This window comes from Polyodon spathula, chromosome 17, assembly GCF_017654505.1.
Source record: "Polyodon spathula isolate WHYD16114869_AA chromosome 17, ASM1765450v1, whole genome shotgun sequence".
NCBI lineage: Eukaryota > Metazoa > Chordata > Actinopteri > Acipenseriformes > Polyodontidae > Polyodon > Polyodon spathula.
This window is the reverse complement of record NC_054550.1, coordinates 20,224,284-20,242,570: the sequence shown is the minus strand read 5'-3', so window position 1 is coordinate 20,242,570 and position 18,287 is coordinate 20,224,284. Positions and strand designations below refer to the sequence as shown.

General features: G+C 40.8%; 1 protein-coding gene across 3 annotated transcripts in view; it reads right to left on the bottom strand.

Annotated features, from left to right (window-relative positions):
• Nucleotides 1-771: 771 nt before the first annotated feature.
• The window catches only part of LOC121330165 (signal-induced proliferation-associated 1-like protein 1), a 119,335-nt gene continuing 101,819 nt past the window's right edge, over nucleotides 772-18,287 (bottom strand). For 2 of the 3 annotated variants that reach the window (XM_041276476.1, XM_041276477.1), the window contains 10 exons: nucleotides 17,239-17,378; nucleotides 14,100-14,221; nucleotides 12,549-12,946; nucleotides 10,286-10,507; nucleotides 8,774-8,936; nucleotides 8,271-8,484; nucleotides 6,556-6,696; nucleotides 5,984-6,098; nucleotides 2,559-2,637; nucleotides 772-1,929 (listed from right to left, as the gene is read on the bottom strand). In XM_041276476.1, the coding sequence (XP_041132410.1) occupies nucleotides 1,786-1,929; nucleotides 2,559-2,637; nucleotides 5,984-6,098; nucleotides 6,556-6,696; nucleotides 8,271-8,484; nucleotides 8,774-8,936; nucleotides 10,286-10,507; nucleotides 12,549-12,946; nucleotides 14,100-14,221; nucleotides 17,239-17,378 (1,738 nt within the window). In that variant the 3' untranslated portion in view covers nucleotides 772-1,785. Of the gene's footprint in view, nucleotides 1,930-2,554; nucleotides 2,638-2,951; nucleotides 2,982-5,983; nucleotides 6,099-6,555; nucleotides 6,697-8,270; nucleotides 8,485-8,773; nucleotides 8,937-10,285; nucleotides 10,508-12,548; nucleotides 12,947-14,099; nucleotides 14,222-17,238; nucleotides 17,379-18,287 lie in introns of those variants that run through there. The other variant, XM_041276478.1, reaches the window with a different exon arrangement.

Genomic DNA, 18,287 nt, shown 5'->3' with positions numbered 1-18,287 from the left:
CAAATCCAGTTTAGAAAAACAAGGAAACAAAGCAAGTTCACTTCCAAGTAAACCGATATGTGAATCCAAACGTGACAGTTATTTTCATTCTTCCAAACAAACTGAACTGGGTTAATATAAGACACTGACAAGATGTCTTAGTGTGGGTTAGCATACAACCTGTGCCATAAACCAGGCATCACAGACATAATTGTTAATATTGGATGTGTCTACTTCTTTTAGGTCTGAAATGTCTTTAAGCAAAGAGGAATGAACTGATTGATGTGCGGTACAGACAGTCAACATGTGGCCGCTTGATTGAGAGAGAACATCCTAAATCACTACAATATATGATATTGCCTGTGATACCTGACTTATGGGACATGCTGTATGCATACGTTTAAGTTTAAAACAATAAAATAAAAATAGAAATGTAGTTTGGGAAACTACTTTTAAAAAAGGTCACTTTACCTTTCCAGCGTGGAATTTTATTAAGTTTAACACACACACTTTATATATATATATATATATATAGATATATATTATACTATATATAGATATATAGAGTTTAGAGTCCAAACTGGCGACATCAGATAATGTACAGATAGCAAAAATAAAACCTTGAGATCCTAGAAATCCTGTGACTGCCTCTCTTCTAGATCTCACACTGCTTTTCTATGTCTTGTAGTGATTTCATAGGCACGTCCGATCGTACAGAAGGATGGAGCAGGCATACTGGGATCTCAAAGTTACATACTGAAGAGAACCAAACACTTTTGCAAGAGAACAGAGTAGTGTCAATATACAATTTATTAAAACCAGAAGTCTTGACTGTTGAGGCGGCACCCCATGCTTCCCATGAGTAGGATTTGATTACCACCACAGGCTCAATTTTGATTGGAGGCAGTTTGTGGACTGTTAAAAATTGCATTTTATAGTTAAGTAAAATCACAAAGACTACCAGTTGTTTAATTAAGCCAGTGGAGCACTGGCCACATCACCATACTGAGTACTGAGGCCAAAGGATCTAAACTTGGAAAGATTTACATTGTCACATTGTCACAGCAGCGTTCCAAGAGATATGCATCAGGAAAATATATATATATAGTCATTGTGTTTTTTTTTCTTTCTTAAAAACAAAATCATACAAAAACTACTATTCCTAATTCTCTCAAGTAAAAACAAAACTTAACAAGGAGTGCCCAATGGCTGCCAGTGAGAACAAAAGCACTTGGATCATTAAGACTGATCTGATGCTGAGCATGGAAAGTAAGAGAATCATGAAACAAAGAAAGCACTGGGGCTGCAGTGTGGAAGGTTGTGGGATTGCGCAGCTCAGTGGTTTGGGATAGAGAGCTCAGGGCTGCAGTGTGTATGGCAGTGAATGAAAGCCACAACCTAAAATCACAGACGGACCCTACAAAGAAATGAATGTGAAACGGGTTGGGCTTGGAATGTATTTCTTTTACATCAACTCGGGGAATGTGTGGAGAAGCAAGACAGCAAACAATTGCAGACAAGTCACTGAGCATCAATATCCACCTCTTTGGAAAAGGTGCACCACATTTTTCCTTCCAGCCAGGAACGAGGCCTTTGTTCACCAATTTAGTGAGACGCCGTGAAAAGCTGACTACAGATCCACAAGTCAAATCCACAGCCACAAGTCAAAAGTAGCGAGATTCTTGTTCGGGTAGCCATTGTCAGAAGGCATGTACGTAGTGTTCTAGACCCCCTGTGCACCCCCCACCCCTGGCAGCCATGGGACCCTCCTCTCCTTCCCTCTGTGTCTCTTTTCAGTCTCAAGGCTCAGTTCATGTCGATGGTGTTGAACACCCACTCTGTGAATTTGTTCAGCTTGGCCGAGGCGTTCTGAGACTCCTCCTGCAGCCTCTGGTTGTCCTCTCGGAGGCTTTGCACCTGCATCTGCAGCATGGCTTTGTCTTCCTTTTCCTGATTCAACAGAGAAATTCAGTCAGTCCGGCGGTTCACACTGCAGCGCAGATTACATATACAGTAAAAAACTCCCTCCTCATCACTAGCTCCATATTAAAGGGATACTTTATATCAACAAGTACTTTTTTTTTTCTCGCTTGTATAATGTCCTATTGGCCTGGTTTCACAGACCCTGGTTAGCACTAATCTACCTCGTGTTAGGCGAAGAATTCCAAGATTATTGCTGATCAGGGTCTGTGAATCCAGACAACTGTGTGTTCTGCATAATTTTCTATTGCTGTTTCTGCTTAGATCATTAATAAGCAGGTGGTTTCAGAAATGCCCTGCAGTGGTACAGCTGAAATGTAAATGTCTCCAATGGGGATACATTTCAGGGGACAAATTCCCACTTAACACTCATCCATACTTAGTGATTTAAACAACACTGGTAAGTCACAATGACACCCAGCAATATCCCTCTGTACCGACTGCTTATCCGAGTGAGTGACAAGTTTGCTGTTGTGATAACTGGTTTGAAAATGCAGCTTCTTCAGATGAGGACTAGTCCTGCACGGTCTCTCCCAGCTTTTGTTATCGGAGGAGCATGCATCAACTCAAGAACTATAACTCCTCTTTCATGCTCTTACCTTCTTTAAGTCTTCCTGAAGTAGTTTCACTATTGATTCGAGCTGACTGACCTTCCCAGTGAGGCTGGAAGGGACCTCACTGCAAGAAAACAAACAAGCAAAGAGTAAAGTGAGTGAAACCAGGTGCATTTTCAGAGAGCAGGACCAGCAACTGGCAGTCTCAGTCTCTCGATGTGGTGACTAAAATACATGTGTAAGAAACCACTGGGGGACTAACAGCATTGTATCATTGGCCTGCTGATGATAAGCTCTCAAAAAGCACTGCTCTTGTAGACAGATTTCATGACTTCGATTCAGACACCTTTCAGACGTCCTGTTAAAGAATGTCAGCAGACAGTCATCTTGACTGGACAAGTTTCTCAAAAAAAAAAATAAAAAAAAAAAAATACATACCTACAGCTATGGCCAAAAGTTTTGCATTACCTAGAATTTAAGAATTGAGACATCATTAAAAAAAATATATATATTATTTTGATATTTTATTTAACATCATGTACTCAAACTACAGAATGATATCGCAAAAGTCTACCAGAAGCCCTCATAGTAGTACAGTATTTCATGTTTGATTAAAAAAATGTCACATTTTTCAATTGCTGTCAGTTTTTCGTTAAGTATATGGAAAACTACAACACATTTAATATGAGCCATTATTTAGCAAGTTTCGCTGACTATCAATCAAAATGTGTTAATTCTACAGGGTGATGCAAAACTTTTGGCCATAGCTGGACATGCAGATGAACACAGTAATAAGAATAAGTATGTCAACAAAATCAAGGTGTCATAGGAACATGATTTTGCAAATGACAAACAAATGCAACAACAACAACAATAACAACAACAACAACAACAAATGTGGACTTTAGGTGTATTTTGTGTCAAGACATCTCAAAGAGCTGTACATAGTGTAGGCACAGTTGCCTGAAATTAATAACTATTTTTGATATAAGGACATATCTGAACTAATCTGTTGGATTGTATTTTGAGCACACAGTATCTAGTGCAGCATGTGAACTACTGAATGGAGCAGCTGCTGAATCACGAATCACGAATGAGCCGCGGGCCGGTGGACTTTAACTGAACCCGATATAAAGGGGTCTCTACAGGATCGTGAGTACTTCGGAGCAAAATGTACGATCAAAATTTATGGAGGAAACGGAAAGCTGGAGACAGCAGAAGGGAAGTCATAAAGAAGTTCATGGGGTCATCCCGTGCAGGGTGAGATCACCCAAGGCCCAAAACAATGGAAGACAGTTGTGGGGCCATGTATAGGTCTTTGTGTAAAAGTCCTATAAGCGCTGGCAATTTGCAGCAAGAACTTTGAATTTGTTTGTAATTGGTTTCTGAGTCTAACATGGCTCCCTAAAAGAAGATAGCACTATGCTTTATACCTCTTGACTGCAAGAAGATTCTGTACCCTGCAATAAACGAACATCAACGAAAGCTCCGTGTTCAGGACTCCTGCTAATAGGAAAAAGAGACGTCTGCAGTCAGTTTATCTATACGTCAAAAAGAACCATTCCTGGCTAGGACACAAGCTTCTGTTCCTAGTTTGTAATCACAGCATAACAAGACTGTGTCTACCTACTTGGGTTTTGAAGATAAAGGAGCCCAACTTGGGTTTGAAGATTTTCAGAAACGAAGCAAAGACATAACTACAACGGAAGAGTTGCTCTGCAGACTTCTGGGGTCTTCTTCAAGGAACCATTGAGTATAATTCCCTTACCTTTCCCTTGTGGAACTAGTGTAATTAATGGTAATTACAACATATAGAAATTGATAAAACAGTTATCTTACGTTGCGCTTTTAATGCACATACGAAAAACCTCAGAGTTTGAACCTTGTTAAAAAGTAACTAAGCTGTTAACTCATAGTGTCATATGAAGTGCTTATTTGAAAGAATACTTGTGTAATTGTTAGTAAACAATGGTAATCCAGCCTTAGCCTTATATGTTATTAGATGAATTTTGCATTTGAATAGATGCTTGTTGTTAACTAGAGTTATTTAGCCTGCCAGCTCTACACGCAGTGCCACTGTCTGTGTAGTGAGCTGAGGGAACTGTCAGCCGGGTGACGTCATCACTTGCTAGCAGAGCCACGCAGCCTGTACTGAGATTGTGAGAGAGGAGTGACTGTACTGTGTTAGAATGAAATGCTGCACCTATACTGAATTCTAGGAAAACAATAGGATTCTGTTATTGAGAAACAACTATTTTGATAAACATAATATATAATATATATATATATATATATTATATATATATATATATATATATATATATATATATATATATATATATATGTATATATATATATATATATATATATATATATATATATATATATATATATATATATATAGATACATCTACATCCAATGAATGAGTGTTTACTGGTGCTGCATTGATGTGTGTGAATCGTTATCTTGTGATGATTTTCAAAGATTTTCCTTTCTGTACCATTAGTATCATTATCTAATAAACTGCTATGATATTTTAACCTACCTTGTTGTGGTTGAGGGTGTTTTGTGTGTTTCTTATACACGTCATTAAATAAAATTATTATGATGAGGTCTTAATTAACGTGAATGAATATTCAGATTATTTAACAGATAACTAATAGATTATCTGTGGTCGTGATCTAATATGGTAATGGTCATATAATATTCATTCAAGTTGATTAACGCACATTAATTTGAACTATATTAATTATTCAAATTAATTAATTGTTAAAGCAATTATTAAACAAACTAACATGATTGGCCCCACAATACTGAACAAACAGCTACTGCTATCAAATAAAAGCTCAAACAGTTGCAAGTGTCAACTTAAAATTAAAGCAAAAAATGGGCACAAAAAAGTATTATATGATAGTCCTCTGTTTGAATCGGACGTTTCAAATTTCAGATTTGCATTTATTGTGCAAGGATACAATATGAACAGAATAAATGTATTTAAAGATGTGTCGTCGTCAGGGGGGGCCGGGGCCCCCCGCAGGGTATAAGCCCCCGTGCCCCCATAGTGCCATTGTTTGAAGGTTTCTCTTACAGATTGTTCAAAGTAGTGTTGATCTATTAACCAAAAAGATCTATGATATGTAATTTTTTTTTAGGTTCTCCACTATATCACATAGAGAGAGATGGGTGCCTCCATTATCTCCTAGCCTGGGGTATAAGAACAAGAACATTTACAAACGAGAGGAGGTCATTTAGGCAACTGCTCATGCGGTTCAAAGTAGCTGATCTCAAAACTTTGTCAAGTTGGGTTAAATGATTCAGCATCGACAACATGGCCAGATAACTCATCCAAACCCTCAACGCTCTCCTTGAACCCCAGGAAGAGGGGATAAGAAAGTCCACACGAGGAAGCAACAGTAATAAGGAGCCTGTGGTAACAGACTATTACCGAGGCAATGAGGCAGTGCTGTACCTGGAGCAGAGTCTGAACTGCGGGGAGGGCTGGCAATCTGGCTGCTGGGGACTGGTAGCAGCATTCTCACGACCTGCGTTCACTTCATTACCTCTCAATATCGAGGCTCTCTGGTCTGGGAGAGAAAGCAGGGGAGAGGGGCCCATTAATACAACACAGGGAAATTCACAACAGCAGAATAGAGGTATAAGAGCTGCTTTACTTAGAGGTGAAAATGAAATGTCAGGCAGTGCTGCGAGATATGGCCTGGTTTGATCAGGTCGGCCCTTCTGGTTAGCCACTATTCATCCACACCTAACAGATAGACCATTACTTTCATAATTCCAATACATTTGCATACCGAATCTTTTTTAAATTTGATTTTAGACCGCTATACAGTGTATTAATTCGGTTTCAAAAAGCAGAATTTTCATTTAAACCAACCTTTTACATTTTTTAATATATTCCCCAACAGTTGGGAGACACACACACACACACAAAAAAAAAAAACCCTACTAATAAAAAACTTCCAGAACTAAATGTTTGTTTAATAAAAAGTACAGGTCTCCTCTGTGGAGTGCTGTGGGACTCACCCTCGAAAGCTTTGGCAGCGTCCACCAGGTGTGACCAGTCCAGGCCTGAGTCCATGTCTGTGTTGGGCAGAGGCATGAGCCCGGGGTCCTGCTGGGCCCGGTAGAGCTCCGATAGAGATGTGTCTGAGGCAGACAGATCCCCTAGGGTTAAGCAAGCACAAAATAAATCAGACTTCATGCAGAACATGCGATAGGCTGCTCCACAATACAAGCTGCAATAGCACCACTAGAGGGCAGAGTTGGGTTTTCCATAGATTTCTTTTTACTTTTTATAATGCAGTGTGAATTCAGGGGATTTATTTTAAATGGACAATAACATTTCACTGAATCCTGTCCAGAAGTCTAACTTTATATATGCAACTACAAAAAGTACCTAGAAAGGGAAGTGTAACTAAGTTTTATAATATGATGTAGTTTTTTGTGTCAAGACACCTCAAAGAGCCGTACATATTGAACAAAAAACTGCTGCTCTGTAACACAGGCCCAAACAGTTGCAAAGGTCAACATTTTTTGATAATATATTACGAAAATGTTTTAGAATACAGATAAATAATGGCACAAAAAAGTGTGTCATTATTTATCAGTATTATAATATTATAAAACTAGCAGCAAACAATAGCTGTAGATAACTTTTATGACTTGATCACTGCTACTTTATTAAAATGTTTCTCAATTCACATGAAACCCCTGCCATGGCTGAAAAGCAGAAATTAGAGCCACTGGTATTGAGAAGAGTAGACTAGAATCATCCATATCCAAAACTATAACCATCAAGGACAGGCAGGGTCCTTTAGATACACCGAGATAACAAAAGGGGAAAAGATATATACCCAATATAGAGCTCTTTGCTCTTTTAACAATACGTTCAAAGAGTTAGATAGTGTTAGGAAAGTTTAATTTTTTTGGTCAAATAAAAATGACATCATTGTGCAAAGTACAAACGCCTCAGGCTACTGAAAGCTTCTGTAAACTTAAAAATGCAGGAAATAAATCAGACACCTGCCAAACCAAACAGTGTGTTAAACGACACACTGCGCTAATTAAACTAATTAGTGTCAACTGAAGAAGAGAAATTTCAGGTGGGCATGAGTAAACAGAGTGCACTCTTAACAAGCTGGGTAACAACACTTCTTAATACAGAAGGAAGCAGAGAGAGGAAAAAGAAAGCCAACTTGTGGGAGATGGAGAACTACTAACCAGGGAGAAATTAATGAGCTAAAACATGATTTTCAGCTGATAAATCAAGAATTTTTTTTTTTTTAATCAGCGCCAATGTATTTAATTTGCATTGCATCTCTCTGTGGTGATCACGGTATATACAGCTGAAAAAAGAGTGGAGAAAAAAGCTTTTTTCAGAGCAGAACATGGTGGTGAGGTTTTATTTTAAAAAGCCAACAAGTGAAGAACACAGAAAGACAGAACTAGGAGGAAATTCACAATTAATGGGAGTTAAAATGTGATTTAAGATAATCAAGATTATGGTGCCACTAACTTTAAGCCACTAATTGAAAACCCCAAGCGCAGGGGTGTCCAATCACGGTTGTGGAGGGCCAGTCCACCCAGGTATAACAGGTAAAATGACATAATGAACTACTTCAAGGTCTAGATGGAGGTTTAATTGGTTTAAACAAACAATTTAGAGCAGGGCTTGAACAAACACCTACTGGAATGGGACTGGCCCAGGATGAAGCTACCCCTGCAGGCCTCCCCCTTACCGTGCAGGCTCTTAACCCCCAGGATGTGGGAGGGCCGTCGGGAGGGCAGCGTGCTGGGGGCAAGGGGACGTGCGCTGCTGAACAGGACCTCGCTGGGCAGGGCCTGGTCCAGGAGGGAGGAGAAGGTGGGCTCCCTCTGCCCGCTGTAGATACTCTCATCAGACAGGGTCCTGTGGAGCGAGCGCCGGCAGGGCGCAGAGCTGGGGAAAGAGGGCTGCAGGACGGGACAGGAGACAAAAAGAGAAGGAGGGGAAGGAGAGATTTTTGGTAAGTAAACAAGTACAAAATGCAAATTTCTGCATTTTCATTAACAGAGCTGTGCACTTCAAAAAGTAAACAAACATTTTGGCTTCATGAGTGTTGTGGCTGTGTTTTTACATCCAAAAAGAACAAATATTACAACTGTTGGACTCTGTACTATACAGTGCAGCAGTTAGCAGCCATTGGAAATGTTGACAATTAGCAGCAGTGGCATGCTAATGAATGCAGGTAGTGAGTCCCACCTTGTGCTGGTCCTTTAGGCTGGGTGGAGGGCTGTCGAGGTTGATGAGTTTCTTCAGGTCCTCCTCTACAGTGGATTTGCAGAGGCGCTGGGGGGAGCGCAGGTCTCGAACAGAGGGGCGCAGCTGAGCCTGGCCCACGTCCGGACCATCGCTCTGGTGACGCCTGCAGGGCAAAGAGAGGGGTAAGGGGGCAGTTAAACACTGCACTTCTGTACAGCACACACACACACAGAAACTGACACAGAAACATGTTTAATTTAATTTAGGGAATACTATATTGTTTATTAGAATTTCATTTGATTTTGTTTCAGTGGAATTATTAACTAAGGCTGTAAAAATTGAAACTGTGAACAATCTAAATCGTAAAATGGCATAGTATTTTACTACACATATGACCGAATATGACCTGTTTTATGAGGATCTTGCATTCATTATTTTTTTGCTTTTCAAAACATCTTGGTGCACTGTGAACCACTGTAACTAAATAAGGATGAGAAATCTATGAAAAGTTTGAAAAAAGTGTAAAATATTAAGATGACTATAAGTACTAAATGTCTGATTAAAAATGTTTATGATAGTTTAAATTACAATTATAAGTACTAATTAAATAGAGTTCAACTGAAAAAGGCACATACATTAGATACACAAAATTGGTTTAATCCTATGCTGTTTAGAGTTGAGTCATGTTCTCTACACTAGAACAGTGTTCTGCAGTTTTCAGTAAGAGTGATCATTCATATACTTGTATACAGGTCTGAGGTGTTGATAGAACTAATTCAAGGTGCTGGGTATTCATTTACATTGAATCTGTTCTTGATTGCAGACACTAACATCTCTTTCTACCAACAGACTCTGCTTTGGAACTAAGATGCACAAACAACTGCAGTCCACTAGGGGTTGCTGTTGGACTAGTATTGGTTCCAAAAGCACAAGGATTCGTTTTTGGAGGAAAGGATTTTATCAAAATGCAATACAGTACGTCGCAGAAAGATGGATGTCTAGGTTAAATTACTATATATGCCTATATGTAATTGTGCCTCTCAAGCTTCTACACCTAATGTCAAAAGGTAATAATTATGTCGGTGGCATTCATCCCTGGCTGTAACACAAAATAAGCGCTATCAGCAACATGAAAAATTAGATCAGCATGGCCTACATCCACCCTGTGAACATGCAGAAGTGTAGGATTGACTCACAGGTGCCACTATATAAACCCAAACTGTGATAAACACAAAACCTTATGCTAAGGAAAGTGCCACCACAACTGGAAAAGCTGTTCTATCGACTATCCTCAGTAAATACTGAGACAGGTCTGAAAGTGTCCTGTCAGCCATGTGCAGGGTTCATGCCATTTACAATGATGTAATACAGTGCTGCTCCAGTGGAAGTATGTGCAGCATATCATGTGGCTGATTTAACAACCAAATGAAAATGCTCTCTAACTCACTCTGACTAATACCTTTTGTTCACCTGTACTGACTGCGTTAACCCCCCTATGCTGCATGGTCTTACTTTCTGGTGTCCCCAAAATCCACAGAGTTGATGGTGCCCCCAGGCTTCCTCCAGCCGATCAGGTACTTGCTGGTGGCACCCTGACGTGGGTAGAAGGTCTTGGGGCCGGGGGAGAGGGAGGTCTGGGAGGAGGGGGAGGTGGCTGGGTGAGTCTCCTCCCGTGTAGAGCCCCGGCTGGAGCCAAACACCACTGGGCTGCCTGAATGCAGAGAGCTGAGGGTGCTGAGACAGAGAAATGAGAGGGGCAATTACACCATGAGGGCTCACCGATATACCAGGTGAAAGTACAGCAGCAATTAACAGTGCAATGGGATGTTTATTCTCTATGCTATACTTTATAATGCATGTATGCTTTTCCAAAGTCTTTGCAGGACAACTTCTTGTATCCCACAGGGTTCAGAATCAATTTGATCATTTTAAAAAGTAAATCTGCATGGAATGTTGATACAGAGTTTCGGCAATCTGGTGGTAACTTTGAAATCAGAGAGCAATGGAACTGGACAGGAGACCACAGTGCTTGCATAGTTTGAATGCAGCAAATCCACAAAATGACAACAGTGAATGATTTACAGGTTGATTATTAGCTTCCATGTCAATCTCCACGCAATACCCACACAAGTTTCATCATAATCTGATATCAAGATACAGGGAAACTGGGCACAGTGAGTCATGCAGTATCTCCTGTTTGATGCAATATCACAATATTTAGAGAACATTCTCGGGTACTAGAAGTTGCCATGTCAAGACTTTGAAAAACCCCAAAAATAATAATAGGCATTATAAGGTATAGCACAGATAAGAAACGTAACATGGTACAATTATACATGCAGACTGACGTAGAGATACAGATCTCTGACTAAACTCATTTAACAGTATTTCACATATTTAGGAGGAGGTAGGAAACAAAAGTGGCTCTAGTAATGTGATGGTAACAGGTTACAATAAGTTAAAATAAAACGTGTGTTGCTTTCTCATTCATCAGAAGTTGACCTTAAAAAGACTACGTGATCAAAAGTATGTTAAAAAATGAAATCTGTCTCTGACGGCCATTTCAGCAGTCTGATAAGCAGCACATTAGCATTCAGATCGGATACACCATGAATTCAGAGCAGTGACTCACTTGCAGTTTCATAATGACAGATCTGCATTAATGTAGCCCACTCTCAATCACCCTCTGGAAATCTACCTAGCCTATTGGGGGGGGTTAGGTTCAGGACGTTCCTGCAGGAGGGTCTGCTTGAAGTAGGAATCAGTTTCTCCAGTGCCTTCTCAACAATAAACTGTGGTGATAAAATAGGCTCTTGTAACAGACCAGGCATCTTTTTTTTTTTTTTAAATACCAAAATTTTATAAACCATCAGCAAATCTTGGAGCATTGTGATCTAGAGTCAGACTAATGCATTTCTTTTAGGAGGCAGTGATCTTTAGCATTCTTTCAGGTTGATCCTACTAGGTTTCCTGTATTATAATTCCCTACTGGGAAAACGAAAAAAAGAAAACAAATATGGGGGAGTAAAGGAATCAGAGAACACAGAACAAAATTAAAAAAACTCAAAAAGCGATTTGGGTCAGTTATATAACTTGCCAAACAAACAGAAAATTACATTTCAGAAGCATATATATAAGCCTTTGATATATGAAATGCTTAATAATGGATGGCGTGGTTACAGACCACGTCATATCCTAGCTCACAGGCAGTCTGGGCAATCCAGTGTCTTTACAAACTAACAGCATATATGCATTACACATATTATATAGTCACTGACTTATTGCGACTCTGCTGTGAAAACAACGCGAAAAAGCATTCACTGCTGAAGATGAGGTATAGAACAATGCAGCTTCATCCTTGGATAAAGGACATTATTTTGACATTCAAAAAAAAAAAAAAGCACCAGTAGTGATGAATATATTCATTGTTTGAAAATACAGCCCATTCTCAAAATATACAGCAGGTTGCACACACACACAAAAAGTACAGAGAGCTCATGTTTCAATATGGCTAGAGATGGAGCTTTATTTTAGGACACCTGCCAACAGTTAACTCTTGTATTTGCCAGCATTTCCAAGAACTTCTGGAATATAACTTGATTGCAAAGAACAGTAAAGGTTTCCATGAGCTCTCCGCGAGCCACCCTGCTCTGCTCCTTGCCTGCCGGGACCTAGCATGGATATCTGGAGGTTAAAGGTTTGAGAGGCAGGAACAGCAAGTGCCTAAAATCAGACAATGTTCGGGGCTGTTTTAAAGACAATCACTTTCCTATACCTGGAGTGGGAGGCCGTGTCGCTCAGGCTGTGGGTGCTCCTGTCCTGTGCTAGGGGGGGGTAGGTGCTGGGGCTCTTGGCGTGGCTCTCAGAAGGGCCCGGAGGACCGGGGAACTCTGCGGTAGGGGGATGGCGATCCCTGCCCCCCTCCGCGCAGCTCTGCCATGGTGAGGGGACCTTGTCTTTGCCCCCTGGGAGGGAGGCGGCACTGTACGAGGTGGTGTCGATGCCGCTGTCTGCCGATGCCCCCTGCAGGAATCCCCCAAAGCCATTGAGCTGAGAGTCTGTCCTCTCCCCAGCCCCGCCCCCGATCTCATACCACTTGTCATTGCTGTGCGCGCTTGAGGCGTTGCTGGACATGGTATTGCTGCTGGAGTGGCTGGAGTAGGGAGCCTCTGCCTGCATAGAAATGAGAACAAGACGCACGATAATACTTTGTGTGTAGATGTCGTGTAGCTCGGGCGAGATTGTCTGCTCAAACTGTGCAAAATGGTTTCTGTTATAATAAGAGACACCCAAAACACGATGTATTAACTTACTAGCTAAACAGTAAATAGCAAAAAACAACATATGGTACACATGCAATTCCTTTTTAATACATTCCTTTAGGTCAAATGAAGCTCTCTGTTTCTATTCCTTATTCTCTGGGTCTGTTTTCACTTGGACTTCCTGGGTCACTTCACCTCAGCAATTTCTTCTGGTTGGTTAACGACAGGAAAGAAACCCAACCAAGTGTAGTACCATGCATCGTATTTTTAAATACAAATACTATAACTATGTTTACTATAATGTGTTTCTTTCAAAACTGGACATTTGAGACCTGTAGAAGCTGTGAATTATTTTAACTACAGTCAATTTAAGGGTGATTTGTTGATTTATAATGGGCAATACACCAGACTCACAATAAATGGAACCTGGGATATTGTATCAAGTGAAATTCAACATTATTATCTTGTTCTCAGTAGTTGCTAAAAAAGAAAACATACATTAGAAAGGTGAAGAAAATCCTTCTTTGGGCCATATTTTTATAAAAGCCCTTGATCTCGAAGATGCATTAGTTAGGACACCCTGTGAGCTCCACCTGGGATTGAAATGATCAGGACAGGTGGTCTAACTAATGCACCATCCTTCTGGGGTTTGAACTGTATTTAGATTGGCCTACGATACATGGCGTCCAGCACACTGCACAATAAGTAAGCTCAGATTCAGATAGTGTATTTTTTTAAAATCAATAAAAGTTTGTGTTAATGAATTACGAAATAAGTCTGCAGTGTCCCACAACTATGAGAGAAAATATATCAGGGAACCCCTCCAACTCAAAAATGGTGTTCATGTTATAGTGGAAACATTTCACAGTAAAGATCTGTAACACTGACATTATCAGCTCTATGGTCAAGCAGGGTTATTCATTGTTACCCATGGTCATCCTTGTACTCTCTATGGTCTGTGCCTATGAATAGTCAGAATACTCAGGAAATATACACATGACGAGTAAGCAGGTGAAAGAACAGAGCTTTGTGCTGCAGTGTCTGGGTCAGGCTGGCTGGCTCACCTGTCCGTGCTTGTTTGGAGAGAGGTGGATGACCTGCTCCTGTCTCTGGATGCGCGGTCCACTCGTGCTCTCTCTGTAGGGGGGCAGCACCTTGGAGGAGGGTGGGGGGTGACTGGAGGCCTCTGAAACAAACAGGAGCTCAGCGATACAAGGACAAAAGCATTTTCACACACACAGGACAGACACAGAGACAACACAGACATATTTATAGTGTTCACGAAGACTAAGCATAGACTCCTATAGTAGAGAGTAGGGATGTCCAATCACGGTCCTAGGTGGCCATTCCACTCCAGGTTTAACAGATAAAATGAGATAATAAAACTACTTCAAGATGTAAATGGAGGTTTAATTGGTTCAATTATACAATTTAGAACAGGGTTGGAAAAAAGACCAGGAGTGGAAGGGACTACTCTGGCCACCACAGGCCACCAGAGGAGCATGGGGATCAACACAATACGGATGGACCCAAAGTAAATACTTCTGCACTGAACGTTTTTCTTTTATGTTCAAAATACATATTTAAAGATTACAGGGAATTGGCCTCATAAGGTAGATTTTGTCAGGTTTTCCTACCTTATGGGGATTGTTTGACCCTGCAAGCAGTATAAAAACGAGCCCACACAGACACAAAGATGCTTCAATAACAAAAGCAAATGGGTTACAGTTAACAAAACCAAGGTCCTGCAAAAAAATAGCACAGACTGTGCAAGAATCCTGCCCCTGCTCAAGAATACCCCAGTCCACCCTGTGCTAGGAGGCTAAGGCTGGATTGAGGATTCTGTGCACGCTCTGGTTCTCTTCCCCGCCTAATCCTCTGCCTCCTTCTCTTTAGTGTGCCAAGCCTCATAGCTTGGAGAATTTACTAGTTTTACTGGCAAGCGCACGACAGGGTCATGATTTAGAGGGGAAATGGAAATGCTCAGGTCTGCTGGCTGCAAGCCTGCCCATAATTCAAGAGGCTCTTCTGTGCTGCTGCTGACAATGCTCCAGCTGACTCTCCAAACAGATGTGTGTCTCCAGCAGCCCACATACTGGGGGTTTGGTGTCTCAGGGAGGCTGGACCTGACTCTGGCAGGGTCTGGGCAGGGCTAGTTACAGTCTCCCTCCATCATGGTAAAAATTTACACCAAAAGATCATTACTGGTTTCCCACATTTTCAGTGCATGTGTGTTGTTGACATTCCAGTTTGTTTACATTCTGGTGGTTTCAGCTTTAATGACAACTCCATGCCCCAAAACACCCTAACATTGAAATCTGCTTGTGAACCAAAATACCAGTTGCGGCTTATTAGCTCTGTCATAGCTACAGTAAAACGCTTATTAAAGAACAACTACTTATTAAAATGTATGGCATGCTTCACCTTTTAAAGAACAAGTCACTTCAATGTAAATATGTTTATGATGCTTGCAATCATTCTGAGTATTACTGAATTATTCAATGACTTATTTTTTATTTGAATTTTTCACACAAGATGCTTTGGACTCAAAGCTGCTCCTCAGTTCTATTTGCCAGCCACAAACACATGTAATCTTGGCAGGAAAATGACACTGGCTGATCTGTCTATGAAGTTTGTAAGTCTGCAACTGAAACTTGCATTATTTGTAATGATTTAATGTATATGCACTATCTTCATAAAATGTCTACACCTTTCCATGAGGAATAATAATGTGAAAGCAGATAAGTCAGGAGAGCGGTGTTTAGCTTAAAATGCAGAGATCTTTTACAGCAGCCAGGAGCCTTGTATCTGGTTTCAAGTGTTGTGTATGACTGGTCGGTTTGTAAGTGTGGGGTTAGTAACTCTGAGGTGTACTTTATAAAAATTAGAACTACAAACTGTACAAGTTTAGGAATCCAATGCATAAATCAAACCCGCATCACGTTGGACAGATGTGGGAAGTATCTGAACCAAAGCAGATGAATAGCCTGAATGAAGGAGACTGTGAGACAGTAAGGAGAAAAAAGAAAGAAAGAAGTCAAGGCTAAGAAACCATAGAAATCAGGACAGCAAAGGGTACTGAGCAATTATAATAAATCAGATAGAGACAGGGGAGACAAACTAAACAAATTCATAAAAACATATCACTTAGCTATTGAAAACCAAGACAAAAAGTTAAGAAATTTAATACATTCCAAAAGTTAGCAAGCCGTTGAATCTGAAATACAGGAAGGACAGAGAGGGAACGGAAATTACATGTTTCATAACACAGGAAAAGAAAGAAAGATTTGGCTGTGAACTGCACTCTAGACCATCAGCATTTAACATCAGTGAAAATGATTTCAGCAACTCCAAAGAAGCACTTGCAACTAGCGACCGCATGAGGGGGCCATCGTCACCACTCCTCCAACAGGTGCTACTGGGAGGTCACCCCGAATGGGCGATGATGGGTTGCTAAGGAAGTTGCGAGATGGGAAGCCCCCTTGAATACATTGGGGTGTGGCTGGAATGCAGTCGTGGCACACGACATTGACACTGCAAGTGAAAGCCCAGCGGGGACCAAAGCCTCAACAACAGAGGCAGCATGGGTCTGAGACACTTCCTTATGTAAGAGACCCCCCCCTGCCCCATCTGAACAGGATAATAGCAGGGTTCCAGCTTGCAGCAGATGGCTTTGATAACTAGCTTCACTCTGGTATTACACAAACAAAACACAAGCTTGGAAGAGCCATCCTTTTATCCTGTTAACTGTTAAACTGACACATACGCACAGACACACAGAATCCATTGTGTTTAGTGACTCAAAAATATATTCAACCAGCAGCCTTAAGTCTCTAATTTTGTAACATTGTTTTTATTCTCAGTTCATATTGGGCATTTAATTATTTCACATATACTGTTTTGAACTCCCTAATGTAAATTCCTGAATTTAAGGAATTTATACTAAATACTAACTGAATAAATGAATAACAGCATAATTAAAAGCTAACATTTCAAGTGGTTGAACACTTTTTTTTCTGCAGCCATGTTGCCCATAATAGATACAAATTAATAAAATCAAAAAGCATTGAGAGAATGGCAGAATATAAATGATGAAGAATACAATGGCCATGTAATTTCAACTGAAAAGCAAAAGTGAACAGAGGACTGCAAATTTTAGATTTGAATACTTGGGAGTCACAGCGGCCGACACCTCGCTCTTACCATGTGCTGACCTCTCCGAGCCTGCGCTGCCCATGTCAGCCTCCTGGTTGTGCTGCCAGCTGGGCGTGGACTTGCCGCTGCTGCCCGTCTCCCCGATGCTCTGCCGGTCCACAGACAGGGGGGAATGCCTCACTTCGAACCTGCCAGGGAAGCAAAAGGGACAGAGCTCCATCACTGCCACCCAAAACCAGGTGGTCTTGTTTCTTGTTCACAATCAGGTCGTCTTTAGAGTAGCAACCAGTACAGACAATGCTCAAAGAAGACACTCTTCTACCATGACAGAGACAGGGTGCACAATACAGATTAACCTTCGCCCGCTTGTAATACTCTGCACTGAGCGAATGGGAAAGACACATCAGTAAGAAATACTGCATCGGAATGTGCTTATTTTGGCATATTTGATTTTGAACTAGAATCACTGCTATTTTCTATATAGATTCATCTGTAGTTCAAAATCAAACATTAGTGTCAATACAAATTCATTTTTAGATATCACCTTTCATGCCATGGCATTGCAGAGAGCTGTGCAAAGTTAAAAACAACACAAGAATAGCTAATGTGTACAGCACACTCCAGTTACAATCAATAATTTAAAAGCACATTCAAACTGCACATTATAACTGCTTAGCAAGATACACAACATTAGGCACAACCAAAAGTTGGTAAGGAGATCCTTTAGTCTAACTTACTGAATCAGAAACTAGGGATGTATGAAGGCATCTGTACCTCCATCTGTGGGTATGTTTGATCTACAGAACCTGGGTAACACAGGGATCTATTTCCCATGATCCTGAAGTATTTACATTTGTATGAACATGGTGGCCTTGCTGGTATGCTGCTGACATATTTTCTGAGAAACAGTGAGGCAACTGTACCGCAAGCCTTCACAGTTTGTGTGGCATTTTCAGCCCAAGTTGCAAGAAAACTACTGTGGAGTTTAAATAAAATAAACAAAGACGTGGTACCGGTGGTTGAACAGAGATCACCGTGGTTACACCCAAGTGCCTTCATGACAGACCTCCTCCCCCCCCCCCCCCCCCCCCCCCTTT